General features: G+C 35.9%; 1 protein-coding gene across 6 annotated transcripts in view; it reads right to left on the minus strand.

Moving 5' to 3' along the window:
- The window catches only part of nek11 (NIMA-related kinase 11), a 77,779-nt gene that overhangs the window by 48,165 nt on the left and 6,186 nt on the right, over positions 1-23,428 (minus strand). For 5 of the 6 annotated variants that reach the window (XR_009266231.1, XM_058745742.1, XM_058745743.1 and 2 more), the window contains exons 3-7: positions 22,069-22,275; positions 14,087-14,252; positions 4,745-4,863; positions 4,459-4,523; positions 2,887-3,013 (exon numbers count right to left, since the gene is read on the minus strand). Coding sequence is in view for 5 of the 6 variants with exons in the window: in XM_058745742.1 (XP_058601725.1) it covers positions 2,887-3,013; positions 4,459-4,523; positions 4,745-4,863; positions 14,087-14,252; positions 22,069-22,275 (684 nt within the window). In the remaining variant the exon portion in view is untranslated. The remainder of the gene's footprint in view (positions 1-2,886; positions 3,014-4,458; positions 4,524-4,744; positions 4,864-14,086; positions 14,253-22,068; positions 22,276-23,428) is intronic. The other variant, XM_058745746.1, reaches the window with a different exon arrangement.

The raw sequence follows: 23,428 nt of genomic DNA on the forward strand, positions 1-23,428 counted from the left end.
CGCCCCAGTGACAGCTTTTGTACATTTATTTCTGAGAGTGTACCGGTAGACACGATTAACCGATAGAAATCTGTTAACCGGTAGAGATTTTGGACTATCGTCTCTATTGCGGTTACACGCTCACATGACGTTGCTTTGCTACATGGTCACAAAAAAATTTACATTTGCACACATTTTTAAGCGCTGTGGTTTAAAAACAAGTGATTTTAAGCAGTTGAAAAGCAATCAGCAGCGAAAGAGAACTCATTTCGCCATATGCGCGCGCTGTCTGCGAGGCATGCACACGTGAAGACGGTGCTCATAAAGTACTGAACCGAGTTATTTTTGCTGCTTTATATGCCTTGAACTTTATAGGCCTTAAATACACACACTTGTATGTGTCAAAATGCCTGCTTTGCAAGTGCAAGGAAACAGCTGAGAAACATGTGTAACAGTATATTGGATCTGGCAGCTCTTAAAGTGAGAGCAGTCTAATATTCCTGCTGTCTGTCATGTCTGTTCATGTTAATCATTAGCATTTCTTATTTATTTGTTCTACTGTAGGTTTTTTAGTTTCTGTTCATTAGTTTCTTATTCTAATGTAGTCACAGACTATTTACTTGTCTTCAGTGAGCTTGAGTTTTGTTTTTAAATTTAGGCTAGAATTAGTTTTTTGTGGTATTGACATTGGTGACAAAAATTATGGAGTTTCCATGGTATCAAATATTTTGATATCTTAAAGACCTTATTTAAAGGAAAAATAACTATATTGTAATATATATCGTTACCATGAAATAAAATTATCCATATTGTGATACAAGATTTTGTTCATATCGCCCACCCTACCTCACGTCGTTCCAAATCTGACTGACCATGATTGACTTTCTACTGTGAAACATAAAAAGAGATATTTTGAAGAATGTTGGTAGCCAAACAGTTTCAGCTCCCATTGATTTCCACCATATTTTTTCCATAAAATGAAAGTCAAAGCGAACTGGTTGGTTACGATTCTTCAAAACATCTTGTTCTACAAAAGTAGGCTTGCTTTAATATTTATATATACCACCCATTGTAATTTCAGCATATGGAACACAAATAGTGGCACTACTGGAACTTAAAGTTCTCAATAGAAAGGTTGGATAAAGGTATTATTATAATTTTAAACAAATATTTACATATTTAAGCAATTAAAATATAATTCTAAAAACAAATGTTGAAAAGAATAATAAAATCACATTTATAAATGTATATAAATATTTTAAAATATGTACATTTATTAAATATTTAATATATAAATAAATTCAATAAATGATTGTTTGGTTCATTTGGTTGCTGTAAAAGTGGCTTTCTAGTTTGCGTCACTGAGAACTGCATGAATCAGAACTCTGATACAAGTTGCAATTAGAATTATAATAAAAAATTAAAGAATTATAATCTCTTGGCCTATTTGAAAATGCACACAAACAGAGAAAAAAATAGGTATAATTTGTGTAAGAATGTCTCTATTTTAGCTCATTCTTCTGCTCTCTATCTCTGTTAAGAAGCACAGTGAACCCTTTCCTCCAGCGTGCCTGGTGCTTGTGTTCTTACAAACTCGAGACCACAGTGTGAAGAGTCCAATTCCCAATAGACTGCTTTATGAGTCTGAACAGAGACCCTCAGCTCTCGGTTGCACATACACAACGAGGTGATTGCGTGAGGAAAAGCATGACCCTTGAATTAGCAGCTAGTGCCAATAGCCGTTTGGCAAATGAGATTGTCTTCTCTCTTTCTCCTTCATTCTATCTTATTGTTTTCTGGTCATTTTTCCCCCCAAGTTTGTCTGCTTTACTAATATGATGTTATCTCACTATTTCCCAGTGGATCTTATTTCCCCATGTTCCCTCCCAACATATATCTATCTGGGCACATACTGTAAGTGGAGGGGGAGGAGAGGACAGAGCTCTGGTGGTGTTAAGGGGCTGTCTAGTGAAGATCTTTAATCGGGGGAACCTAGCTTTGGTGCCTTTGGTGTCTCATGCCATGAATTTAAATCCCACCCTACCACACATAGGCCTACACACACACACAGCTCAGATACAGATTGTTACAGCTCAATAAGCAACCGGAGATATCAGAATTTATGTTAATTATGTTTGCCATTTTTCACCTGTACCTTCAACTACACCTGATTGCATCTTTCAGTAAATTTTTTAGTTAAAATTACTTTCATGGATTGCCAGAACTCACAAATTTTTCAAGACACCAATTTATCAGCAATCAAACATAATACCTCATACTTGCAATTTTGCATGATGCATAATGATGAATTGTTTTAAAGGATTATGAGTTTTGATTTAATGAGGGAACAACTTTGCAAGTTACTTGCTGAGAATTAAAACTGCTAGAAGAACCATCACTAGTCAAATGTTTGGACGCATGTACTCATTCTTTATTATTTCCATTTTTAATAGAAAATTACATTTTAGAATATTAATTAAATCACAAAAAATAACATCTAAGAAACTAAAAAATGGTGTAGAATCAATTTTTGCTCAGAAATTGCTAGTATTCACAAATTTCACAAATAACACAAAGAAATGGCAAGTAACACATTGAATTTAATGTGAAATTTGAAAAACAAACAGTATTAGCCTGTGAAACATACTAAAAACTTTTTACAGTGTATGAGAATTATGTAATGACAATTTTTTTTGCCTACGAAGATTGTCAACACAAAAAATTTCAAACATAATCCTTTTGATCAAAAGGTTTTTAATACCATGAGAAGCATAAATTCAGTCAAGTGTGTCCAAACTTTTGATTATGTGTACTGTACTGCAAATGTAAAACCCACACGATGCAAAACCAAAAGTCTTGGTTGATTAAGAATAGACTGAAATGATTTAATGGTTCAGTTATTCCTACCAGATGTCAGATTTGGAGTTGTATCCTCTGTGACTGAGGGCTTCAGGGCTCATGTAGTATGGAGTACCTGTGAAGGTAGTCGCCAGGTCACATGACCCCATCAGCAGACAGGATACACCAAAGTCACCTTAAAAGATTGAAACAGTTCTATCAGCAAAAACACTTTTTAAAAATTAGTTTTGCTGACAAAAAAATGCAATAAAGAATAATTAACCTTCTACAAACAAACCTTATGATGGCCAGCAAACAAGCTTTTGTATGTGAGCAATTGACTACCATGCACATACTTATTGAAATTCTTGCTTGAACATTAATTTTGAATCTCAGATAATAGGAAATGTGAACGGCTTGTGAATACAGTACAAATACATGTTAGGCCAGCAATATTCCTCCAAAAACTGTCCCCAAAAACAGCTTAAGGGAGATTCAGATGGACAAACATTATGACATTGCTGCAGATTTGTAAAGGATTTAGGAGTTGCCAGCATGCTTTAAAGCATAAATGATACTTTTACTGTTACAGGATTATTCTTGTTTCCCTTTTTATAGTTTTATTTTTCTGTAGTTGTTTTGTCATTACAGTTTGTCGTGTGGATGTTCAGCATTCATCAGTGATCTGCTTGTTAATTGTCACAGCTCTTGAGGTTTATGTGTTACTTTAAATGCTTAGAGTCTATGTGTCTCTTTTTGAAAGAAAAAAAAAAGGCTGCAAGTTGTGTTCTTTTTTAGAGGTAAAAAGCCTTGCAAAATGTCGTCTCCTTCAGAGCCAAGCAGTCATTTAAAATGTAATGATAAAGACATAGCTTCCTGTGTTGCTAATTGAACATCTGCTGAACAAGAGATCTGTGGTTGCTGTGACTCAAATAAATGTGACATTTAACATTTAGTGAATGTACAAATTAAAGTTGCTGGAAGAACTCCAACTCCATCTCTGTGCATCGTGACTGATAACGTAAAACTAGACATTTTAGATGTGTGAGAAACTTTGGCAAGAACTTGAAAATATCTTCTATAACGCTGACATGATATTATGAGTTTTCTCAACGTTTCATTTTTTACAGTGTGACCTGAGAATTAGTTTGAAGCAAACACTGTTATTTTGGCAGGCTAAGGCGCAAATTGACATAAAGCAACACAAATGCACAGATTAGCGTTCAAGTGAGTCTGCTGTATGAAGGAATTTCATACTTCAAGAACGCACAAATCCATTATTCAGCACCAAAATGAGCTAAACGTGACTTTATGCTGACAAGTTCACAACAAAAAGTATGGCAGGAAATTTTGGTGTCCATCAATGCACTTTAACTGAAAATACTGTATAAAAGCAATGCTCATCTGGTTTTTCTTGCATTCTATAAAAACTATCTGAGGTAGCTGACCGGAGTACACTTTTTTTTTTAATGATCCTTGTTTCTTTGTAGATGAGTGTCTTAACTGTCATAAAAAAAATGGCCTGTTTTACCAAATGGGAGGTGTTTTCGGATTTTGGTGCCATTAAAAGTCGCTTTTGAAAGCGTTGCCGGAACATCAAACACACATCAAGCATCCTTTGGGCTGTGAAGCAGAGCTTACCTATCTTAACAATATTCTTCCTTAGAAATATATTTTTGGCCTTTAGATCTCTGTGAAGTATTCTCCTGTTTAAGCAAGACAAACAAGAATTAATAGTCACCGAAGCTGCAAGAAGCAAGGATTTAGAGATGTGTTATTCCGTGGTGGGCATATTTGTCTTGTAAATTGCAAACTTTAATGTAAGGGCCAGCTATAAAAGACTTAAATAATTCTGAATGTAAAAATAGAAAATAGGTCAGTTATGAATTATTCACTGTAAAAAAGAGGAGCAGTGTTCTCGGCTCACCTCTGATGTATGTAATGTACTCCCAACAGTAGCTGACAGAGCCATTCACAGACCTGAGGCTCTGATAACATCCGGTTTGTGCGTTTCAACTCTTCTAACTTACAGTCCAAATCTTTGTCCTGTGGAACAAAGAGAAATTAAAGAGGCACAAAATGTTATAAATGAATATCCATCTCTTTTGCATGAAGCACTGGGAGTCCTGGCTACACAGAGCAGACAAAAAGCAGATTAAATAAACAGTCTTTGTTCCCAAAAAGATACTTCAAAGAGTAATACTGTGGTATTTTTCTCTGGTTTCCTATGTGTACATTCTCTCTGATCTTTCTCTGTTTGCATTAGTGGATTGTGAAGTTGTCTTTAAGAATGTAAGTCTTTGGGCACCTATTTACACTTCAGACAAACCCACATTTTTCCTGCTCACACACACACTGGCAGCACCAGTCACGATGCCCGGAGTCTCCTGAGACCTCTGCAGGGAGCGTGAGAGAAAGCAAGAGAGAAAGAGACCCCACTGCTAATGATCAAAGACGATTAAAAATAATTCTGAGTGTCAATTAAAAAGATAGTTCATCCAAAAATGAATATTCTATCATAATTAAGGCCTACTCACTGTCATTTCAAACTTTAGATTTTTTTTTCTTTCATGGAGCATAAAAGAACACACTGTATAGTGCCTGCAGCTTCACAGCCAAACGAACTGAGATGACAATCAAACATGCTCTCATAAAATGTCCTCTCCCTGTCTCAAGAGCCATGAAAAGTCAGATTCTTTAATGAATCAGCTCTTTTAGAGTGTTCATGTAAACTGGTCACTGGTCAAATAAACTTTTTTTCTATTGCATTAAGTGTAAATTAGTTTTTAAGGCTGTCGCCTTCATTATTTTTCTGTCAGATAAATACAGAATAAATAATATATGTTGAGGGAATAATAGTTCATCCAAAAATTGCTGAAAATGGATCCTCAGGCCAAGTTGTATGCTTTTTGGAGAATTTTAGTATTACATCACCACCAATGGATTTTATCTCACCAATGGATCCTCTGCAGTGCATGGGTGCCATCAGAATGAGAGTCCAAACAGCTGTTAAAAAACATCACAATAATCCATAAGGGATCCACACGACTCCAATCCATCAATTATCACCTTGTGAAATGAAAAGCTTTATGTTTATAAGAAACAAATCCATCATTAAGACAAATCTGGCTCAGTGAAAAAGTAGTTTTATCTGAATCAGGAGAGAAATATGCACAGATGATGCACTGTTTACAATCGAAAACCGTTCTAAACAAGCATGTTTGTGGATTTTGACCAACAGGGGATAGCTTTTTCCACTAAGGGAAGCATTTATTATGGATTATGGGCTTGTATTTTGGCCAGAAGTGTCCTTTTAAAGTTAAAGTGCCATAATGATGGATTTCTTATAAACATGCAGCTTTTCACGTTACAAGACGTTGACCCATTGAGTCCCTTGGTAAATATGATCAAAGAAGGCTCTGAAAATAAACCTGCATTATTAATCCTTTTGATCTTTTCAATATTTTGGTAAATTATTGGCACCAAAACAATACTTTGGGGGTTTAAACTATTCCTTAAATGTACAATAATGGAATCAGAATGAGCATATAAACATGCAGCATATTTAAGGATCTCTCTGTTTTTACCAAGTGCCACCAAGAGAATAATCAATCCCACTAATGATACGACTGAAGCGGAGCTCAGTTTCAACAAGGAGCTGAACTCAGCACCCCTCATTTCAATAAAAACAGACATTTGTCAATGTCTCAAGAGAGTGAGTTCCATTAGAAAAGTCTTCTATCGACAGGCATGAGTCAAATTAGCACACTGTGTGGATATACTGCGGGCTTTGCAGTTCATTTGAAATGTCTTTGGATAAGCCCTCCTGCACACTGCCCGAGGGATGTGTTTGCTCAATGTAAGTGCGGCTCGCTACGCATCCAAGCAAAGGATGATTCGCATTATGAGTGTAATTGGGACTGGCTAATTTGTTGGCCTCCAATATATTTATCTACGGTTATGACCATCATCACTCAAAAAGCCTACTCAAATGCTTTCAAAAAGCTTTCATCAATGCTTTTCATGAGTGCAAAGGTTTAATTGAGCAATGAATTTTGGAATAAGCATTGTAGCATGAACAGAAGTAATGAAAACTTCCCTGCCAGTCATACCTCCATTTCACACACACACACACACACACACACACACAAAAGAGTGTTTTTCATTTATCAGAATGTCATGGATCTCAAATGAAATATATTGAAAGTTTTGAGCAAATGCATCAGGCAACCAGAGGCACCAGCGTATGATCTCTAGAAAAGTGGGACACAAAAAGATTTCTACAGTGACAGTAAAGACATTTATAATGTTACAAAAGATTTATTTTTCAAATAAGTACTGTTCTTTTAAACTTTCTGTTCATCAGAGAATCCTGAAAAAAAGTATCCATAAAATAGTTTCCATAAAGTGTTACGTAAAGCAACTGTTTAACCATCTGGGGTCTGAATGTGTTAATGAGAACAATAGGAAATGCTTCTTGAGTGACAAGTCAGCATATTAGAATGATTTCTGAAGGATCATGTGACACTGAAGACTGGAATAATGGCTGCTGAAAATTCAGCTTTAAATAAAATAAATTACATTTTTAAATTGATCAAATAAATGCAGCCTGGTGCACACAAGAAATTTTCATTAACAAATAATACAGACCTCAAACGGAAAACGGAACGGAACGGAACGGAACGGAACGGAACGGAACGGAAAGGAACGGAAAGGAAAGGAAAGGAAAGGAAAGGAAAGGAAAGGAAAGGAAAGGAAAGGAAAGGAAAGGAAAGGAAAGGAAAGGAAAGGAAAGGAAAGGAAAGGAAAGGAAAGGAAAGGAAAGGAAAGGAAAGGAAAGGAAAGGAAAGGAAAGGAAAGGAAAGGAAAGGAAAGGAAAGGAAAGGAAAGGAAAGGAAAGGAAAGGAAAGGAAAGGAAAGGAAAGGAAAGGAAAGGAAAGGAAAGGAAAGGAAAGGAAAGGAAAGGAAAGGAAAGGAAAGGAAAGGAAAGGAAAGGAAAGGAAAGGAAAGGAAAGGAAAGGAAAGGAAAGGAAAGGAAAGGAAAGGAAAGGAAAGGAAAGGAAAGGAAAGGAAAGGAAAGGAAAGGAAAGGAAAGGAAAGGAAAGGAAAGGAAAGGAAAGGAAAGGAAAGGAAAGGAAAGGAAAGGAAAGGAAAGGAAAGGAAAGGAAAGGAAAGATGTATAATCCATGACATTTCCAGGTTTAAACTTATTTTTCCCTGAATGTCCCTGAAATTCAGGATGTCGATAATGCTGGAAACCCTGGTGTCAGCATAAGTATAAGTCTAAGACAAGGATGTTATATGAGTAGTGCAACAAAAAAATACTACCCCTTCCATTATCAAACATACAAATTAAAAAAACTAATTTGCATCAAGCAGATCTGGACTGCAATCTCTCAGTTTGATTGGGCACGACACTTCTGATCTCAACAGTCTCTTTGATATCTTGAGATGAGAGCAGCTGGTGGGGTGAAGACTGGCCTGGTTAAAGAGATGAGATGACTGGCATGGACAGATCTGAGCCACACTGCTGGAGAAAGAGCAGAGCTCCATTCTTTATCAGCTCACTGTTGACGTTCAACCATTCAGGTGCAAAGTGCTCCAGGGCAATCAGATCACTTTCTTCACGTAAGAGTGTGTGTGTGTGTTTTCATGAAGGGGAAAATGGTTGGAGCTAATAGAGGCTTCCCATCCCTAATGATTCCCACCCAGAGCTGTTTCTAACAGGAAGCCAGACCCTCTTTCTCTCTCTCTCTCTCTATGTGTGTGTGGCTTCAGTCTTTTAGCATGGAGCCATGACATTTATCCAAAGGAGTAGGTGGTAATGAGATCTGCAGTGAGTCATGTAGAGGAAATTTTTATGAATTTATTACAGAATATTTTTTTTTGTGACTATATCAAAGGCAACATTTCCACAAATAATTGCATGGTGGTATGCCAGACAATTAGTAAACACACACAGCCAGCTCCATATTTCCACCCATTATACTTTTATAGAGCATCCTAAATAGTCATAGACTATCAATTCAGCTCCAGAATATTTGCTTTTTTAAAATCTGGCAGTCGATGGAATAATTAAGGTATTTTGCATTGTGACAATTCCCACTCAAATTATCATTATTGTAAAGGGAAAAAATCTAATTCTCATTATCATAATATAGTAATAAAAATGACCTGGTATTAACATTGTTTATTAAAAAAAAAGGCATATTAGAATAAATACAATAAAAAACAAAAATACTAATAATATACAATATTAAGGGTCATTTACCAACCATGCACAGAAACCTTATGTAACAGAAAAGCAGTAACAGTTGCATTACAGACAGAAGATCAAAGATCAATGAGTCTCGTCTTGATTATAGTGAGTGTATGTCAGATGCAAGTCAACCTACGTGGAACACAATGGTAAACATGCAAAAGATGAAAGAGAACAGAACGAAGAGAACTAGAAGCCGGAAGCAGAGATATTCTATTCATAAGATTTTCTTCTTGCTTTATTCAACTGCTGTAGATCAGAGTGAACCCCAGCTCGTTGAGAACGAGACAGACACAAGATCAATGGTGTGGCCTATCGTTCATCCCATGTCTCTTAGGAGAATGGAACTCAATGCACATGCTCAGCACAGGAGGGATCCCCTTAATCTCCGTAGCGACTCCACATGACATGCAGTAACCCAGAGCACAGAATACAATCAAAACAGCATTAACATTAAAATAGTTTTTTATGTTTTTATGGCATCTGTGATATTTTATTTTTCAACAGCTTGGAAACTATGTGGAATTAATAGTTGGTAAAATGTTACTGAATTTATTTTGCCCAAAAGCTGCCACTATGGCAAACTTTACAAGTTTTTAAACTTCTCAAAAACTAAAACACATTTTCATGACATTTGTGCAAGATGGCCAAATCATATGATGTGCAAATTTTTCCCTGTCAAAATCATGGCTATGTTTGGAACTTGTCTGATTTCTAACAAGTTCACCATCTTGTATAAATTAGGATGTCAGTTCTCATATAGTCGTGTCTGATATAAAGACGACAGTCACAAAAATAAAATAACACTTTTCACTTTTGCGAATGTTGGATATTCAAAATTTGGTCACAGACTATTACAACCCGAATTCCGGAAATGTTGGGATGTTTTTTAAATTTTAATAAAATGAAAACTAAAAGAATTTCAAATCACATGAGCCAATATTTTATTCACAATAGAACTTAGATTACATATGTTTAAACTGAGAAATTTTACAATTTTATGGACAAAATTAGCTCATTTCAAAGTCTCAAAATAGTTGGTACAGGAGCATTTTTACCATGGTGTAGCATCTCCTCTCCTTTTTAAAACAGTTTCAAGACATCTGGACATCGAGGTTATGAGTTTCTGGAGTTTTGGTGTTGGAATTTGGTCCAATTCTTGCCTGATATAGGTTTCCAGCTGCTGAAGAGTCGTCTTTGACGTGTTTTTCGTTTAATGATGCGCCAAATGTTCTCTATAGGTACAAGATCTGGACTGCAGGCAGGCCAATTCAGCACCCGGACTCTTCTACTACGAAGCCATGCTGTTGTAATGGCTGCAGTATGTGCTTTTGCATTGTCCTGCTGAAATACACAAGGCCTTTCCTGAAATAGACGTCGTCTAGAGGAGAGCATATGTTGCTCTAAAACCTTTATATACCTTTCAGAATTCATAGTGCCTTCCAAAACATGCAAGCCGCCCATACCGTATGCACTTATGCACCCCCATACCATCAGAGATGCTGGCTTTTAACCAAATGCTGATAACACGCTGGAAGGTCTCCCTCCTCTTTAGCGTCCATAATTGCCAACAAGAATGACTAATTTGGACTCGTCTGACCATAGAACACTTTCCCACTTTGAAACAGTCCATTTTAAATGAGCCTTGGCCCACAGGACACGATGGCGCTTCTGGACCATGTTCACATATGGCTTCCTTTTTACATGATAGAGCTTTAGTTGGCATCTGCAGTAAACACGGCAGATTGTGTTTACTAACAGTGGTTTCTGGAAGTATTCCTGGGCCCATTTAGTAATGTCAATGACAGAATCATGCCGATGAGTGATGCAGTGTCGTCTGAGGGCCTGAAGACCACGGGCATCCAACAAAGGTCTTCGGCCTTGTCCCTTATGCACAGAGATTTCTCCAGTTTCTCTGAATCTTTTGATGATGTTATGCACTGTAGATGATGAGATTTGCAAAGCCTTTGCAATTTGACATTGAGGAACGTTGTTTTTAAAGTATTGCACAATCTTTTTATGCACTCTTTCACAGATTGGAGAGCCTCTGCCCATCTTTACTTCTGAGAGACTCAGCCTCTCTAAGACATCCCTTTTATGTTACAGACCTGATGTCAATTAACTTAATTAGTTGCTAGATGTTCTCCCAGCTGAATCTTTTCAAAATGTCTTGCTTTTTCAGCCCTTTGTTGCCCCTGTGCCAACTTTTTTGAAACGAGCTCATTTAGTGGATAAAAGTGTAAAATTTCTCCATTTAAACATTTGTTATGTTCTCTATGTTCTATTCTGAATAAAATATTGGCTCATGTGATTTGAAAGTCTTTTAGTTTTCCTTTTAATCAAATTTAAAAAAACGTTGGGTTGTAATTCAACTCCTGCACATTTGCTCTTTTTTTTTTAAATTTGGCAGTCAATTAAATAATTAAGGATGTTTAATCACCATAATATCAGAATAATAAAATGATAATGTTGATAAAACAATATAAAATTAAATAAAATGACACCAATAGATTGGATTATATAAAAACATAAAATTTCATCATCTCATAAGATGTCAGTGTTCTCATATCATGTTTGATATGAAGAGGACAGTCTTACAAAAATTAAATTAGACTTTTCACTTTTTGCAAATGTTGGACATTTGAAATTTAGTTCAGGTCAACACAGGTTCAAATTTTGTGACAAGTTTAATAAAGCTAATAATTTAATATGGATGTGGTCTGACACATCAATTTAGTACAGCAATTTGGACAAGAAAAAAAGGTGTCCTAAGGCAAACTATCTCCATAACATTCCAAGGGTAAGAAACACACTTCCAAGGTAACATAGCTGTAGCATCTCCATTCAAAACAAAAAGCCCTGGCTTTTGACACAGAAAGGCATGGAAACAGACCCAGAAAATCCAGAATTTTATTGCTACCCAGGAGACTTCACAGGGTTCTCAGTTATCTTTCATCTAAGTATCACATTTTTCTCACGTTTCCCCAAAAGTTCCCATAGAGAAATACAAATGGGCACAAATTGTTGGCATAGAGTAAGAATTTGATGAGAAATGTCTTTGTATTGAAATCTCTGACTCTGGTATCTTATCAGATTTTGTGACATTTAAAGGGATAGTTCATCATTTACTCACATTCAAGTTGTTAGAAAGCTGTATGAGTCTCTAACCAAAGAGTTGTTGGTAGCCATTGAGTTCCAAAGTATAAAAACATAGAAGCCAAATGCTACCAGCAACTGTTTGGTCACCAACATTCTTCAAAATAACATCTTGTGTCTTCAAAAGAAGAAATACATTTAAATAGGTTTATTACAACATGTGGGCGAATAAACAATGACAACATTATCATTTTTGGGTGAACTATTCCTTTAAGATATCTTCAGAAACTCTCGATGAGACTCGTGTGAGATTACTGCTATATATTTCAGTATCTCAAAAATCTGAGAAGCAGACAAAGCAAACGTCTTCATCTGCTCTCCATTTATTCTCACTGCTGTCTAGGAGAAACGATCAGAGATCTCATTCATGATTTTTCTTTCCTAAGGGCAATGTCCATTACATTCACTAAGAGTTACCTGTGGAACAAAGGAGCTCTGGACAACAGCCTGTGTGCCGAAGAAAAAGATAAAGGAGACTAGCAAAATGTAATAATCACTGACCAACAGTGTTGGGCTAGTTACTCAAAGAATGTAATATATTACTCATTATTAGTTACTCCTTTCAAAAGTAATATTGTTACTTTACTTATTACTTTCTGGCAACAGTAATTAGTTACACTACTAGTTACATTACTTTTTCTTCACACCCCACAGAAGTTGTAACTGTGTATCTTCCAGATAAAATTCTTCTAGAATGTTACTAACAAAATATTTCTGCCTCATCATTTCACCAAAACTACATTCGATCACAGTCAGAAGTTATTACAAACACTCAATAGTGATTGATAGTGGCATTCAAGTAGAAGTGTTGTATTCATATCGTAATGCAATATTTCTATCTGCTGAATGTAAGCTTTTCCATATTCCAAGCTTGCCTGCTGCACTGGGGACATCACATGCATGTGCGAGTCATGAAAATTTTGAAAATAAATCTAGGAATTATTTGATTGTTGGATTTTAAATCAGCGGGGTTGAGGCATCAAAAGTAACTAAGTAACTAAGCTGTTTTATGGATGGTAACTGTAATATTATTACTGAAAACTTATTAGTAATTAGTTACACTACTAGTTACTGCAAAAAGTAATATTATTACAGTAACTAAATTACTAGTAACTAGTTACTGCCCAACACTGCTGACCAAGCCTTCCAAAAGAATAGGGCAGTGATGACACGAGACCGGTCTGACCTGCAGATATGTCTTAATAAGCAAGGAAAAGATGAGAAGATCAGATGGTGAGATTGAGACAGAAGCTGTGGGGCAGATGAGCGTGATCTCTGGGCGATGTCATGCGCTCAGCATCTCTGATCCATCGCTGAACATAGAAAAGGCACCACAGGGATGAAGGAGGACAGTAAGTAGAGTGTTTGAAAGCTTGTTACGGAATAGGGTTGGGTGCAAATACATCCAGAATTATGCTTAGGAATTCAACTAAAAGGCATATGCAATCTATTTTACCTCTGTAACATTATGTGAAATTCAAAGAGGAAATGAAAAGAGCAAGTTATTACTTTTCAGTGACTTTTTGCACCGATGAATCATGCATAATAACACCAGGCGCATGTACAAAGAAAGTAAATAGAGTCAATTTTGATTTCATATTGTCTTTAAGATCATCATTTTAAAGCCCTCAAGATAGAGGGTGATTCTATCACTCACTTTCATTTGGAATGTCTCTGCAAATAGAATTCCCTCCCCAGAGTGTTTTTCAAGGGCACAACAAGACATTTGCTCGAAATATCACCACAATAGGCCAACACAGTTTACAGGACCAGATCATGTGACTTGCTTCAGGCTTATTATGACTAGAAATGACCAAAAAAAGCTAACTCAGGTGTTCCCAAAGGACAATTTACCTCACAGTACTCAGTGATGATGCAGAAGGTGTCTCTCTCCAGGAAGCTGCTGTAGAACTTGAGGATGGCAGGATGGTTTAGCTGAGAGAGAAGCTGAGCCTCTTGAGTGGCATGGACTGTCTCATTGGGTTTCAGACCGCCAACAGGAATCTCTTTCAACACCTTCCTGCACAATAAACCACAGAGAGGAGGGATTATAATGCCTTAGTGCCATGAAGAGAAGCTTGTGGTTTAAATACTGTATGCAATATACATGACCAGTAAAAAGATTTGTAAGAATATATTTTTAAAAGAGTCTTATGCTCATCAAGGCTGTATTTATTTAATCAAAGATACAATATTGTGAAATAGTATTACAATGAAATACTGGCAGAGCTGAATTTTCAGCAGCGATTACTCCAGTCTTCAATGTAACAATCATGCACAATTATAAATAATGGTTCTTAGCATTATCAGTTTTCAAAACTTCATATTTTTGTGGTTGTTACGGGTTGTGGTTGTGGCATAAAATAAAATGAATATAAATGAAAGGCAGGAGAACGAAACGGCTTCAACGCACTTTTTCCCATTTATTAACTTATAAACATCATTACACTAATCACAGACAAAGACAAAGGGAGAACTGAGGACTTTTAAAGGAAAGAGAACAAAAGAGCAAACAACGTAATTAAACTCAGGTGGGGACAATGACAGATAATTAACTAATGAGTAATGGAACTAAACCAAATAAGGACAACGGGGAACTTCAAACAGGGCAGACATGTTACAGTGGTCCACGTGATACATTTTTTGAGGATTTTTTGATGAACATAAAGTTCAAGGAACAGCACTTATTTGAAAAATAAATATGTTGTAACACTTATTAATATTAATATACACTTATTAATTTTTTTTTCTTTTAATTACTTACTCTAAACTTTTGAATGGTAGTGCATCATGGTTTACATAAAATATTAAGCAGTAAAAACATTTCCAATATTGATAATAATAGTAAATGTTTCTTAAGCAAAACTGAAGGATAATGTGACACTGAAAAGTGGACCAGCTTTGCCATCACAGGAAAAATGACATAAAAATAGAAAACATTTTTCTTTTTAATCGTAAAAATATTCATAATATATATATATTATTTTTACTGTATTTTTGATCAGTTAAATGTAGACTTGGTGAGCATAAGAGACTTATTTTCAAAAACATTTAAAAAAAAATCCAAACCTTCACCAGAAGTGTAAGTTTATAAAATAAACGGTAATAAAATTGGAGTTACAAATTAAAAAACAATGTGAATGTCCATCATAGTAAAGTCAGTCACATTCATCATTACTCACATTATTCATTTTCTACGTGCATATTCTAATTAAGCAAGTTGTGAAAGAGTGATAGTCTGTGGGTTTTGCTCTCATGAGCCCCCCAAATCAACCTGCTCATCTTATTGCTTGTTCAGCCTTTAATTTTCCACAGCCTCTCTTCAATTTCCTACTTCCCGCACCCTGCCACCGCTGCTCAGATGCACTGTGTTTATATAAGTGTCACGTCCCTCAATTACCAGCTGTAACCTGGCCCCAAAAATGTCATTTAGGGAAGAACAGATTGTTTTCCCTGACCTTTTCAAGCCTGAAGGGATCGGGAAGCCAGGGCCACACTGTAAATTAAGTCTGTCATTAGCTCACAAATTATGAAGTGTCACTGTAATTATTTTGCTTTTAGTGTTAAAATGGAAGAAGAGACATCCATTGACTGAAAGTTGCCTTGGCCTATTTGACCTTTTGCAACGAGAAGGAAGAAAGAATCAGCCACCTTCTGATGCATTTCAGATGAAAGACACTCACGATGACAGATTTTAAATCAGAGAAAATCCATCTGAATAAAAACAATAAGCATAAATTATCATACTATTATTAAATTCTAAAAACCAATGGTTTTGAATAATGCAGAACTTGTGATCATTAGCCATTTTTAAAAATGAAGAATGATCTTGGAATGAATGATAATTGGAGAGAAACTCCGTGGAGGATTATTTTTCCGAATATGACTGCCACGTCTCCTGATCAAACTTTATGCACGTCATAATTCAAGTTAAAGCGACAAATAAGGAATGCTCAGAGCGGCTAATTTAATCCCATCGGCTTTTAGCGAGAAGAAAAATGCAAATGAGCATTTAACACAAAGCAGGGATTTAAAATCATATTTTAGTGACCTTATTTCCAGACCTTAAGGGAGTTAATCAAATACCACCAACAGAGAGGAACGCACTGCATCTGCCTCTTGGTTTTGTTGTAAATTGGTTCTCAGGTTGTTGAAGGAGGACTCTCATTTACCTCTCCTCTCTCTACTCCTACATTCTGTTCTTTCCTCTTCCTACTTGAAAATCATTACAGCAAAGGGAACAGGTAAAGTGCACTTCAGTAGCTCAATGCTGGCCTTGGATAGCTCTCATTCGTCATGTTCTCCTGGAAGCTGAGGCACGGGCGTAATAGGTAATGTGTTTTTAAAGATGCAGGAAGCAACTCCTTAATGGAGCAGTTCGTTCAGAACTAAACTACGGCAGCTCAGGTCATTCCAAATCCATATGACTCACTTGATATATGGGCAATGATGCATTTAAGCACCAAAAGTACAAGTGCAAAAATATCATAAGATTAATAAAAGTCGTCCACTGTGTGTGATCAGTGTGCTATATTCTGTGCTAGACAGGTGAGGTCACATTTGCAAAGTTTCACAGAGATTTTGCAGGCAAAAAAGGTCTATTGTCCATAGTATAGTAATGTATTAAGCTCAAACTCAAGTGACAAGCAGTTTTTGTTGGTAAATGTGGAAGATTTGTGTGACCAGCTTGAACATGATCGAAATTGCATATGGAACTTGTTTCACGAAACTCCTAATTTGGATTTCTATTTCAAATGACTGGATTTCGTCTTTGAAATTTCACCAAGCAATTGTAAAAGTGACCGCACCATATGACAGCCATGTGATAGACAGCTGTTAATCACTGTAACCAGATCATAAGTCAGTGAGTTGAACCGGGTCCGATTTCATGAACAAATCATTGAGGACGATTTTGTGAACTTGTATGGTATGGAGCCCCTAAGGAAGACATGGTGATGGGAAAAAAAATGAGATGGGAGGAAAAATTATATTTCAATGCTCTCCATTCCCTAGAGAAACTTTGAATTTGCTCGCAAAACATTCTCTTGCAAAAGTTCTGAACTTCCTCAATTTTGCGTCTGCTCCAGGCTTGGTTCCAAAAACAAATATCTGAGGATGCCTCTGATATTAGTGAGTTTGTGCTGGCCTTAAAGCACATTTTTTTCAAATATATTTGTCCCAGTCCATTGCTTGTTAACACTATGTCAGTCATTGCAATTTTGAGAGTGAATCTCACATTTATATGCAGATGTTACTTCTGAAACTTTGCAACATGCACATGGCTGCTGGTACTCTTAGCAGCACTAAAAAGCCTTTTATTCCAATTCTGAATGGATTATATGTAGCCTAGAAAGTACGTAGAGCGCTCCCTTTGTAATAAATTAAAAGCTGTCACACATCTTAGTTCAATAAAATGAACAATGAATCTCTTATTTACATTGTGTCAACACTTTCTTTGTTATAATCAGATGATTCGCGAGCATGTAGAACTCAGCACTGGCCAAAAATTCTGGCGTTTTGGGTGTTGAGTGTATTCTAACTTCTGAGTGGCCATTGTGTTCAAGAAATCAGAGCGCAAACACGAATACACATCAGAGTATCTGCCAAATCTGTTTCACCATTATGCTATTAGTATAGCTTCAACTTGGAGCTCTTGTTTACATTTGAGGGTGTTAGTATAGTTTTTGTAAGAGAATGCAGAAGTTTTGCGAGAGAATGCTAACATTTTTGGGAGCTAATGAAAAAGCTTAGAAATATAATTTCTGTAATATAATATCTCATTTTTTCACCATATTCCTTTAGCGACTCCATATGTTGCTCAAGTGATTAATTGAAAAGATCTGAATCAAAAGAACAATTCGTTCATGAATTGGACATTGCTAAAATCAGGAGCTTTATGATTTCCTAAGGAAAAGTCATACTAAAATCATACCAAATGAAACGACATGAGAATAAGTAAATGATGGCAGACCTTTCATTTGTTGTTGAACTATTCTGTTAACCTTTTCAACATGCACAACAGAACGTTTTGTGCACATAATGCCTCCAAATGGCACTACACCCACAGGGAAATAAGGCAAGATTTCTTTATCATGCTATAAGATGTCATATCTCTAGAGAGGACAATAACTAATGCTCAACTTCAAACTAAATATTCAAGCATTAGTGAGGGATAACACCAGCTCTACTCATATTGCTCAAACCAACAACTCAGTTTTGTGCATGTTTTGAAATTATACTTGTTGATGTAGCAGCTCAAATAACAGACAATGGCACAAACACTAGGCCGCACCATTCTAAAGCTCACATTTAGTGAGACTTACTTCCAGGGTTGGGAAAAGATACATCAAAATGTATTTTAAAATAAAATACCAAATACCTTAATTTTAAGTTTATCAAAATAAACTACACAATACCACAGCCAAACAATGTATCACTATAAACTACTGTATTTTTGTATTTTAAAAATACTGAAAAATCCTTTTACAAGGGAGCATGAAATTTCTTCGCAAACCTTCCACCAATTGGCCTATTTGATCTATCCCTTCACCATTACACTGACTTGATTAAGTAAACAGTGTTTGATAGTAACATTTGATAGCATCAAATATTCACATATCCCTGTGATCTCCCAGATGAAGGTTAGTTTAAAAAAAGTAACCAACAGTTTAATGTTTAAGTTTACGAATGACTCATGATTGTATCCTAATTTAGTTACTTGGTGTTTGGTAATGAAGGGCCTACTTGACACTGGCAACACTGACTCAAAGACAAACAAGTCATTTATGAGAAGACAACTGATGGCACATGTATTCATAGCAACTAGTTTCTAACTAATTAAGAATTTGATTGTTAATCATAAACATAACAATATATTATGTGTCAGGCAGCCATTCATGCAATGGCATGCAAAATCATAATCCTACTAAACAGCTACTTCAATTAGGGTACAATATTCAGCAATCAAATATTTATTTATCAGTCATTGGACACCTATTTGGAAGTTGAAAACAAACATTTTAGCATTTCAACAATTATTAAATGATCAATATGTTTTGATTTTAAATGAAGTCAGAAACGTAATCAGAAAGTAGCAACAGAACTTGTCAAGGAGTATTAACCCAACTCCAACCACAGAATCTATTGAGAGCCATAGAAGTATAGAGGGACCCCTTATAGGGGAGAAGATTTTCCAAGGACCCCCTCAAAATTATAACAGTGTTTAAGGCTAAGGTTAATGTGGGTGGGAGTATAATGAACCTAATATGATTGTTTTATTGGAGCAGATGGTCCCTGTTGTATATGTACTTTTTAAAAACAGGGTATGCAGTATATGCAGTGCATAGGGGCGCCGCACATAGGGGGGCGCCATTTTGCCGAAATCATTTTGTGAAAATCTTCTTTAATAAAACGTTATACATAATCAAAAGCTTAGTTGTTAAATATGTTAAATGAAAAATTTTGGTTAGAGTCTGACTTGTTGTGACCCAAAGGTCCCGGGTTCGAGTCTCGGTACCGGCAGGGATTGTAGGTGGGGAAAGTGAATGACCAACGCTGTCTTCCACCCTCAATACCATGACTGAAGTGAGACCCTTGAGCAAGACATCAAACCCCCAACTGCTCCCCGGGCGCCGCAGCAAAAATGGCTGCCCACTGCTCTGGGTGTGTGTTCACTGCTGTGTGTGTGCACTTGCATGGGTGAAATGCAGAGTATGGGACACCATACTTGGCCATGTCCTTTCCTTTCCTTTAAACTACTGAGTAGGCACCAATCAGAGGCTGCATTTTTATGTCATCATGTAGACTTCTTACAAAATATTTTAAAACTACAAAAATACAAAAGACTAAAGTATTTTGATACAAAATATGATGCCATTTTCATCAACCCTATGAAACACAAATGACAAAATCCTGCTTTATAACTGAAATACGTATTTGAAATACATGTCTCATAAATACTGCACATCCCTGCTTACTTCAATGGTGAGACACACAAAGAATCATTACATTGAAGTATGACAGGTCAGTCTAATTTTGAAAATCAAATTTCGTCTTGGCCACTTCCTCTCATGTCTCATTAGAGCTAACATACCTTAATAATGCATTATGTCACAAGACCAATCAAATGAACAGTTGAGCTGATGTTGTGGAAAGTCATTTACTGTATTATGGATTCACATTAGAAGCTTCTACCTGAATAATGATAAGAGATCAAAACAACAAGATATTCCAATCATCCATAAAGCTGTTACATCATCCAAGATAATATGTTTGTATTTATCCACTTCATTTCAAGTAAAGGACCCAGTCAATTACTGGACAATTTGAACTCTATTTACAATGTTGACAATGTTTACATGTTGATAACATGTCAGGGATTTCATCTTCTAGCACTTAATAGCTTTGCTTAAAGAAACATTTCCATGAACATTCAACATGAGGCAGTTATCTGTCATGAAAACAACCTCTCATTCCTTATTTTGCTGTTGTATATGAAATATATAGTACAATAAATGAAAATTCATTCAGTCTCATCTTGTTAATGTAAACATCCGCTAATCAATGTTCTCTAGTCTGTTAGATAATGACCGATAGATAGTCCCCTCATGTCAAAGCAGATACATGCCTATGTTACCAGGACTGTAATACAGTATTGAATCCCTTCCATAATTTAGTCTTTAGTTTAAAAATTTGTCAAGGACAGATATGGGTAATTTAAAATACAAAAAATAATATATTGATGTACAACAATCTTGATATTAACTTTATTTTGAAGATAGATTAAATATAGGCATCTACAAGACTGTCCATTCTCTCTAATAGGGTGACATAAATATACATAATGACTATATACAGTACAAGCCTGTTCTGCAAATACACTTTTCTGTTGTGTTGGTACGGTTGCCTGATAAGCACGACGAGAATCCATAATTTTATTTAGTCTAAATGTAAATATATGTGGAGTTTCAATTTCAACCTCACCATATTTCTGCACAACACATATTTATTTAAATCCCAGGTATTTTTTACTTGTGGAAGAATGTAAAGAAAAGCTCAGCTAGACCTCTTCTGAAAGAAAATGGTATATCATCGATAAAAAAAACATCAATCACTGAAATTTCCTGTGGTGAATAATTGAACATGCGTTCATGTCCCATTTCTTAGTCTCTCTCTGGAGGCGTAGAGGCAATTTAAGATCTATTTTAAGGATATTGGAAAGCTGAGCAAATAACCAACCACAATCCTTTGAAATTTTAACCTGCATGGTTCCATATTCTATTTCAACCCCGAGATCAGAGGAAACAGGTATGAATATACAGTAAATGACAGGGCTCATCAACTCCTGCTCATTTTCACAGTCTACATCCTTTGAACGAAAGCCTTGGCCCAAATTAAACTGTCACCCCTTATCTGTGATGAGTTTTTGCAGAAATTAATTACATTATCCTAGATTATCACATACACAATTAGACATTTAAAAAAAATTTGACTGGCTACAATATGAATGGATTATATTCATCATAAGCTGAACAAGTCTCTCTATAAATGTGGCAAAATGTTTTACTTTTTGAGGTGTTAAGGTCAGATAACCCTAAAAGGCACTGTCACAATTACTATGTGTACTGTAAAAAATAAATGGAGGGAAAATTCCCATGATACATGAACCAGGTCAGTGAATGAACCAGTTTAAAGGTCTGGAATCAAACTAATGTGGCAGCATAGACCAAGAAAGCCCCAAATCTGTCATGCAGTGGTATGAAAGGAAAGAGTGCCTATAAGAGAGAGAGCAAAATCAGGAGGTGGAGAGAGACCAGCCTGTACGAGAGTCTGGGCACCTGCAAACAAATTGGGAGATTTCTGAAGTGGAAGGTTGCATAACTGAGAGCTGGATCATGAGGTGAGCAGAAACAAGTAATGCTGCCAGGAGTCTCCAGGGAATCTTGTCAGACAGGGAAATCCACAGAGGACAAGCTGAAAGTGGGCTAGCAGGGCTGAAGAGAGAAGCATTCCCTTCCTTGAATGAGATTAGCCGCTTCTGGCCTCTGAGAGGAGAATAAACAAATTATATTCATAATGCTCCAGATTCGCTACACTGGTGTTTTGTTTTAAGTGACTGCCGCATTGTAATAAAGAGACAACTGTTCCTCATTTAAAATGAAAATACTCAATAGTGCATGAGGGGTCAAGAGGTCAATAGATGGAATCAGCTGTCACAAACAAGATAACAAACCATTCAAAATCTCATTTCAGATTTAACCACAGTGCACCAAAATTTACATTTTGTCATCATTTACTAATACTCCTTGTTCAAAAGAATTCATGAGAGATGTCTGCTTTGAGACCAAATGATTTGTTTTAGTCAGATCTTAATGAATTGATTCATCCAGTACCCAAAAACTTCTGAAAGATTAGTTGACTAATCAGACTGATTTCAACTTCAAATGTTCATCACTCAATGGTATTGTTTGACCACTTACAGTTCTTTTGTGTATTTTTACAGGCTTGAAAGCTCCATTCATTGTAACTGCATGGAAAAGTGTGACCAATACAAACATTTCCTTTTGTGCTGCAGCAAGAAAAAGTCATAAGAACAACACGAGCATCCGTTTTGTTGTTGTTAACTAAAACTAAATCTGGAACTATTCAAATAATTTTCAGTAGCTGAAATAAACCTGAAATGAAAACACACACACACATTAGTTAAAATAGAAATGTTGCTTTGGCAACTAACTGATATAAGGTTTTGAAAGAATACAAATTACTAAAACTAAAATTGAAATAAAAATGATAAAGACGCTATAAAGAAATATTTAAAAAGAACACTGAAAATTACAAATCACACAATAACTAACACTTTTAATTACTATAATCAAAATGAATAATGAAAATATAAAAATAAAAGCTAATTCTAACTAAATAGGCACTACAACAGTACATATAACTAAAGTAACACAGATGAGCATAAGTGAGTGATGACAAAATTGATTATTTTTGGGTTAAGTATTTCTTAAAATACAAAATGAGTTGTGATACCTAAACTAGGACAAAGCGGTTAAATGACAAGTTTGCTATTATAATCATCTTTGTCCCTTAAGTATGTGGATTTATTTAGAAAACAACACCGTTTGGAAATCCTTTGTGCCCACAGTGGTACTTTTGGCACATTTGTGAGACTATTAATGAATACCAGAGCAG

The sequence above is a fragment of the Onychostoma macrolepis genome, chromosome 16 (genome assembly GCF_012432095.1).
Source record: "Onychostoma macrolepis isolate SWU-2019 chromosome 16, ASM1243209v1, whole genome shotgun sequence".
NCBI lineage: Eukaryota > Metazoa > Chordata > Actinopteri > Cypriniformes > Cyprinidae > Onychostoma > Onychostoma macrolepis.